This window comes from Cricetulus griseus, chromosome 6 (assembly GCF_003668045.3).
Source record: "Cricetulus griseus strain 17A/GY chromosome 6, alternate assembly CriGri-PICRH-1.0, whole genome shotgun sequence".
NCBI lineage: Eukaryota > Metazoa > Chordata > Mammalia > Rodentia > Cricetidae > Cricetulus > Cricetulus griseus.
In genome coordinates, this window is record NC_048599.1 from 143,537,969 (window position 1) to 143,545,202 (window position 7,234).

General features: G+C 53.7%; 1 protein-coding gene across 2 annotated transcripts; it reads right to left on the minus strand.

Moving 5' to 3' along the window:
• Positions 1–2,870: 2,870 nt before the first annotated feature.
• Positions 2,871–5,077, minus strand: Qrfp (pyroglutamylated RFamide peptide). Of its 2 annotated transcripts, XM_035446008.1 has the most exons (3): positions 4,885–5,009; positions 4,020–4,155; positions 2,871–3,477 (listed from the first exon to the last, which is right to left on the minus strand). In XM_035446008.1, exons 2-3 carry the CDS (start codon positions 4,125–4,127, stop codon positions 3,079–3,081), a joined length of 507 nt encoding a protein of 168 aa, XP_035301899.1. In that variant the 5' UTR covers positions 4,128–4,155; positions 4,885–5,009; the 3' UTR covers positions 2,871–3,078. The 2 variants fall into 2 exon arrangements, with proteins under 2 accessions (XP_035301899.1, XP_027279669.1); XM_027423868.2 differs by lacking the exon at positions 4,020–4,155 and having other exon boundaries at positions 4,885–5,077.
• Between the last annotated feature and the right edge of the window lie 2,157 nt (positions 5,078–7,234).

Consider the following 7,234-nt stretch of genomic DNA (forward strand, 5'->3'; position numbering starts at 1 on the left):
TAAGCATCCCCCAGCCCCACCCCATCATTGGTATTGCCTTCATCCCTAATAGTCACCTAGCCTCCACTCAGATGTTCCAGCTAATGTCAATTCTGCAGTTAGACACCTCTGGGATTCCGTTTCCCCGGGGGCTTTGGGACTTGTGCCTACAGACCATGAGCACTGGGTGACCAGGAACTCAAGACTGGGGTCTGTGGATTTCCTGTGGTGTCTGGTACTGGAGCAAGTGAGGATGGGCAGCTACTGTCTGAGCCTTTCTTTTTTCTTCTTTAAGCATCTAATTAGTATTTCAAACTCGGGAAAATATAGACAGACATTCCCTCCATCTTGGCACCTAATACCCTGTAGATATGCACACCACAGGGAAGATTTGCTTTTCCTTTCTATTGTTTTCTTTGAGACCAGGACTCATTAGTCCAGCCTGGCCTCCATCTCGCTCTGGAACCAAAGCTGGCCTTGAACTTTGATCCTCTAGCGTTAGCCTCCAGAGGGTGGGGATTACAAGCCTGTACCACTATGCCTGGCTCGTGTTTATTATTGAATAAATACAGTGAGTAGCTACAGAAGCTCTCAGGTCGGAGAGCTGGAGATGCCAGGCCAGCGGGTGAGCAGCCTGGGGCAGAGTCTGCCTCGGGGTAGATGTTTCCCAGAGCCTTCCCTTCCCCAGTCAGGAGGAGAGTGATTTCTTCATTCCCAAGGGGACAGAAGAGGGCCTAGACCTTGCCAGAGCATGAGAAACTTGGGGGCAGGGGGTTAAATAGGGAGTTTAGCACCATATAGGCGAGCTGGTTTAGCAGATCAATGCTTTAGCAGTCTGAGTGTTCTGATTTTCAGGGCTATTGAGCTCCAATGTACAAGCAAACTGGAAAAAAAAATAGCTTTGTTGGTTCTTTTAATGATTAAAGGTAATGACAGCAGATTCGTTCCTTTGAAGGCCTCCCCCTTCATCTCAGTCTTCTCCATCGTGGTTAATCTAATCCTGCTAAATTAAGAGCCTGCCAGGCTTGGGATGCAACTCGGTGGTAGAGTGCTTGCCTGCACAAGGGCCTGAGCTGGCGCCCTGGCACTGCAAAATAAGGAAATCCAAAATAAGCCAGCGCCTACCCACAGAGAGAGGGTGTGCAGGTCACTCAGCCTCATGGGCAGTATACAACCTGGCTCCAGGGTGCCTTTCTGCCCTGGCTGGTGGTCTGTCTGTCTCCTGTGTGTATGAATGAGCCATGGGAGAGGTTAACTAGGCTATTGTCCCACAGAAGTCCTGGTTGCCTGTGTCTCAGGACTATCTTCACAGTCACTGACCCAGGGAGTGTGTCAGTGTGCATCATGTCACACTGGCAGAGAGCAGCAGCATCCCTTTGCTGGACACACCCTCAGCACATACCCACATCTCGTCCTGAGTGACGTGCCTCACAGATTCTAGAGTCCTTGCCAGTCCTGTGACTGCAGCCTAGGACCCATGTGCAAGGCCTAGGGGAGTCTAACGTGGGCTCTGGAGAAGGCTGTGTACCACAGGGTCAGGTGTTTGGTTCTGGCCTCCCTCCTCACCTCACCTCCCAGCCCTGCTCCCCAGTCAACGTGGTTCTTTTGTGGCTCTGATCTGTCAGCCTTAATGAAGTGGCTTCCTGGCTGCTGAGGACTGAGAGCTGCTACTGGGGACGTAAGTCACCAATAGAAGGGAAAACACCAGAATACTGTGAGGTGCCAAGCTGGGCCTGGCCCAGTGTGGTTCTAAAAGGCTAATAAAAATCCACCAATTAATTGTGACAGCTCAATGGAAAATTATTCAATTGTGAACAGGGGCAAGCCGCCACTCGAAAGGAGGAGGGGAGATGTTGCCATGGAAACATCAATATAAGTCCTCATCTCAGCAGTCACAGCCAGCCCTGGAGTGAGCTGCTTCTGACGGGTGTGTCTGACCTGGGATGGGATGGAGGAGACTCAGCAGCCTTTGAAAGGGAGACTCTGCCTGGCCCCAGGCTGCACACAGCCCAGACTGAGCCCCCCCTCCCCCCCAGGTGGAGATGTCAGCTTCCCCCCCACACACACACTCTAAGAAACGTAGGGAAGGAACAGGGAAGTGAAGACGGAAACAGCCTGTGCCGAATCTCCCTGTACCTTCACCCAGCTGCCAATTAAGGGGCTGGTAGGAAAGGTGTACAGGGTACAGACAGCCTGATTTCCATCTCCCCAAAGTGAAGGCTCCAGGAGCTCAAGAAAAGAAGTTTCTGGGGCCCAGAGGACCTGGAAGAAGGAGGCCAGCATCCATTATGATGCTGCAGTTGTTACAACTTTTATTTCAAAAGATACACACAGCGCATTCCTAGTTTGGGTATTTGAAACTCAACCTTGCTTAGCAAGAAACCATCCCTTCCTCGAGTTCAGTTCCCATGAGGCCCTTGGCCTGGCAAACACTACCATGGACAAGGCCAGCTGCCGGAGGGGATGGGTGGGCCATCCAAAGGGCAGCTTGGTGCCACTGCCTCCCACTGCAGGACTTTCTTGCCAGAGGCATCTTGTGCTAATGGGGTGGAGAGCACACTCACTGTCTTGGGTTTGTTTATTTTTTCCCTTCATTTGTAACTCACATTCTATGCACAGTGGAGTGTGCTCTTTCACAGAGGCGCTTCAGATGTCAGCTACCAGCGTCCCTGTGGGCAACGTCAGAACTTTGATTTCCCACTGCAATCTCGCAGTCCACCTACCATCAAATGAGCAACAGAGCTAGAGGCCTGGGGGTTGGGGGCTGCTCCAGTCAGACCACTGGGGAAAGAAGACAGACAGCAGCCTGAGTCATGGGTTAGGACAAGGACACTTAGTCTTACTAACCAAGACACATTTGCTCTTGTGTAGGTTTTTTTTTTTTTTTTTTGGGAGGGGGGTGATTGTTCATTTGTTTTTGTTTTTTAAACACCACTCAAGTTTTTCACTTTAGCAAAGTTGGAAACAAAAAGTTGAGCACACAGCTATCTACCACTAATTTAGTATGATAGGCCTTTTTCCTCTCCAACTCTGGTCCTTGGGAGACAGGGTGTCAGTCAGGGGCAACAGTGGAAAGACAGGCAGAGTCCACAGAGGCCCTCACCGACCAAAGCGAAAGCTGAAGCCTCCCTTCCTCCTGCTATAGCTGCTGAGCTCCTCCGCCAGGGTCCCCAGGGGGCGGCTGGCCTTCTCTGCGTCAGTGGGCAGGAACCCTGCAGCCTGGCTGCTCCTATCCCGCCTCCCTAGGCGGAAGCCTGTATGTTCCCTGTGTGAGGACTGCAGTTCCTTGGCCACCACAAGCAGGGCCTGTGGTTGTGGTACTCTCAGCCACAGGAAAGGATCTTGAACTGAGTGTGGTCTGCGCTCCTCAACCGGGTTGGCCCAGCTCATCTTGGCTCTGATGTCATCGATGTCTGTGGGTCCCCTTCTGTCCAGCAGGGGAAAGCAGGTACTCAGTGGCAGAAGGAGGAGGTAAGGCAAAGTGTGGAGGCTCCTCATCTGAGCGGGGGAAGGAGAGGAGGGGTTTAGTGCCCAGCTTTGGTCACACACAATCCCTGGCCCCAGTTTCCCAAGGCCTGGGCAGCCTTTGGAGGGATAGCTGCTGGCTTAGCTTAGGCCTGGAGACCAGCCTTCCTTAGCCACCGCAGGAGCTGGCTGTACCAATTAGGCTTGTTCTCACACTCTCACCTGCAGCCAAGGAGCTGCCTGCCTTCATGGCTCGGTACCAGAATACCACAGCTGCCAGCTGGCTTGCAGAGGTACCTGGGTGGCCCTCAGGGCTGTGTGCATTCGGGTTCAATTTTCTATTACAATTATTGACTCTTGGGCCGTGGGCAGAGTGAGAAGCAGCAGTGTTTTCAACTTCATAATGAATAGGTCTAGTTGGTCTGCTGGGAAACCCCACTGTCTCCCTAACTCAGGGACAAGTTGCTTCTGGGAGGGGGAAATGGGTCTGGTGGTCCTTGTGTAACTTAGACACCTACCTGGGGAGGAGCCAGTGACAGGGCTGACTGGACAGGACAGGCTCTGAATGGGCTTACCTTCACAGTAAGTCTGTCTAGCAAACTGCACTCCATCACACTGCTAGAGTGGGGGCTCAGGCCTCTAATGTCCATGTGGCTTCTTGGAGTACCAGGACTCAGGGACATGTTTGCTTCCTGCACACAGCCATCCAGTCTGCCAACCAGAATGCCACCCCCCCCCCAATTCCTCAGGTTCGAAGGTGCAGGGTTTGCCCTAGATCCTACAGCCTTATAAGGGAGGGAGCTGAGTTCAAGGTACCCTCGTTACTCTTTACCCATGACTGTCCCATGACTGTTACCGGGTCCCCCCACACCTCTGCCTTGTTGAGAGCTATTCCCCTCCCTCACAGAGGAAGTCTGTTTTGCAATGACCATGGGTGAGCCTGATTGGGCTGGCTCACCCTCTGAGGAGCCCCCTGAAGCTGGAATAGAAGAGGGAGGAGGCATTCTTTCCAGAAACTGCTTCCTTGAAAACATTTCAAAGAAGTGAGCTCAGCCAGAAAGCTTCAAAAACAACAACAAAAGCAGCCTGGCTTCTTAACCAAATCCAGCTTGCTAAGCCCCTGCTCCCCAGGGGCTGGAGTAGCCTCCAGCCTGCTGCTACTAAAGGGGCTTCCTCAGGCCCCAGTGGAGAGCCCCAACCTCAGGGGACAGGCAAGCCTCATTCCCTTCTCCCTATGGAATGCATGAGGACCAAGGAATATTCTTTATCCTTGGAGGTAAATGCTCCCTGGCTGGCTTCTAGGGCTGACCTGCATGGGTCTGGGTCGGATTGATGCAAATGAAGCCAAAGGTCTCCCACGATCTGCACTTCCCTTGTGTGGTTCCAGGTGTCATGTCTGCCTGCACCCAGCCCACCTAGAGAGGTCCCCCCCATACTCACTGTTCTGTGGGCTGCTGTCGGGAGGGCAGGTGAATCCCTGGGCCCCAGTGCCAGGCAGAGCTGCTTGGGTCCTGGTCCAGTAGGCATGGCCTTGGGGGTTCCCTGTTTTATGCAGATCCCTTGTGTCATGGCCCCCAGCCCGCCTGATTGCTGTGCATTCCTAGCCCTAGGATTCCTTTCGGGTTGCTGGTGGTGAAGGCGGGGGTGGGGGTGGGGGGAGGTAGTGTGGGCCACGGGATAATGACACAATGATACAAACAGGATGTGGTCTGATGAAAGTGGCAGGCGCTGCCCTTTTGGGAGGGCATCATTGCCTGTGAACTGTGGCCACAGACCAGGCAGACCTGGGGGGAGACATCATTGCCCACCCTTGTGGTCTCCCTCCAGAGAGGGCGGCCTTACAAGAGACCCCTTCCCCGCTGCTTCGGGGGCTGGAGGCTCACACGCATCCCGTCCCTTCTGTAGGAAGGTGAGGTGTTCTGTTGTCCAGAGAGAGGCAGCCTCTCTGGAGCCTTAGGAGAGGTGAAACTGCAGGAATTCTTGCTTCAGAGGGGTCCTGGGACAGAACCCAGGAACTAAGCTTCCGCTGTCCTGTCTGGCTTCAGCTCGAGCACCACTGTCTGTTAGTCTGTCCCACAGATGGCGCATTGTCTCACCATCCAGCCCCATGACTGGGCTGTACCTGCTGTCTGCACTTACCCCAGACGTGGCTACCCATCCTGATAGGAAGCCACAGGGCTTGCCCTTCAGAACCCCAACTGAGTCTGATCACACCCACCTCCCCAGTGGCTGTCATGGTGGCCTGGATGCAGGGCATTGTGGTAGCTAGGTGTGGACCTTGGCAAAGGCATAGGGCTGGAGAGATGGCTCAGAAGTTAAGAGCACTGGCTGCTCTTCCAGAGGTCCTGAGTTCAATTCCCAGCAACCACGTGTTGGTTCATAACCATCTGTAATGAGATCTGCTGCCCTCTTCTGGCCTGCAGTTTACATGCAGGCAGAACACTGTATACATGATAAATAAGTAAATCTTTAAAAAAACAAACAAACAAAAAAAAGGCATAAGGCAGGCAGGCAGGCGGGCAGGTGGTGAGGTCCTGCACTGGCACCTGCCATGAGGATATGGTTGTTGACACCAACCCCCCTCACCACACACCATGGTTTCTCCCCTGCAGAGTCCAAGGCTGGGTGCTGTTCTTATGAGCCTGGCATCACCACAGTGAGTGTGTATCTAGAGGGGCTGTGTTACAGTACCTCCATGACCCACCCCTTTTACCAGAGACACCCTCTGGAAGCCGCCCACGGTGTCTGGCCACTGCCCATTCCAGGGCCACTACTTGGTGCAATTCTTCTGGTGACTAATGACAGTGCCCCCCATCCCAGTTGAGGCTTCAGCAACTGCAGACAGGTCCCCTGGTGGCCAACATGTTCCTCAGCTCAGATCCCACATGTTATGCTGTGCCCCTCAGGCCAGGAAGCTAGCTCAGATGTTTGATTTAATCTTGCCTCTGAGGGCCAGCCAGACTCCCAGAGTACTTTCCAGGCATACTTCCTGGGCTCCCGCCTGCTTCTGTCCCTCTGATTCTTGAGCCCTTTTCTTTAGCCACTACCTGCCACCATGGACTTTGCCAGCACCCACCCCATATCCAGGACTTGCGATGTCATCCAGCAATACAGGCATCATCAAAGTCAGAGACTGAGCAAAGCAGGAAGCCACTTTCCAGAAGGTTCTAAGGCTTCCTGAGGGCACAGGGCTCCATCCCGCCCATCTGAGATTGCCTACAGCCTGACTTATGGACCTGTCCTTGCTTCTCATGGAGTGAGGGCTGGGACTGGGTGTGAAAGGGTATATTCATGACAGCCAGTCTGGGCCATGCCCTCCCAGGCACTTATCCAGCCCTCAGGCTCTTGGCTTCATCTGAATTTAGCCACATGATTCCTCCCAGAATAGGACCCAGCTTGGAAGCCCATCCAGCTATGATCTCAGGCAGCCCTGAACCTCTGAATCAATGTCACAGCAGTCCTCGTGTCATGAAGGTCATGTGGACCCACTAAGTGGGCATGGCTAGCAGGGTGCCCACCCCACAGGCATTCACCACCACTCTGGCCTCCCTAGTCTCCCCACAGAGCCCTGCGGAGCTCTCTTCCCTCAGTGACATTGACTTAACAGTGTCTGGGCTTGATGGGTGATATGCCGCCACAGGGAGACAGGCGGACACAATCAACGTGGTTTTCTGTGTCCTGGCTCAGGAGTCCTATCCCCAGGCATCCCCATCTCTGTCCTTCCAGCCTTGTGACCCAGAATGAGATGCCTAGAGGCAGGACCATGAGAACTGGTGGAGAGAGTGGGAAC

Excerpts from the sequence above, each read along its gene's own strand:
- Qrfp (XM_027423868.2), bottom strand. The coding sequence starts at position 5,013 with ATGACACAAGGGATCTGCATAAAACAGGGAACCCCCAAGGCCATGCCT. Across the intron at positions 3,478-4,884 it reads CGACAGCAGCCCACAGAACA|ATGAGGAGCCTCCACACTTT; the intron begins GTGAGTATGGGG and ends TCCCCCGCTCAG.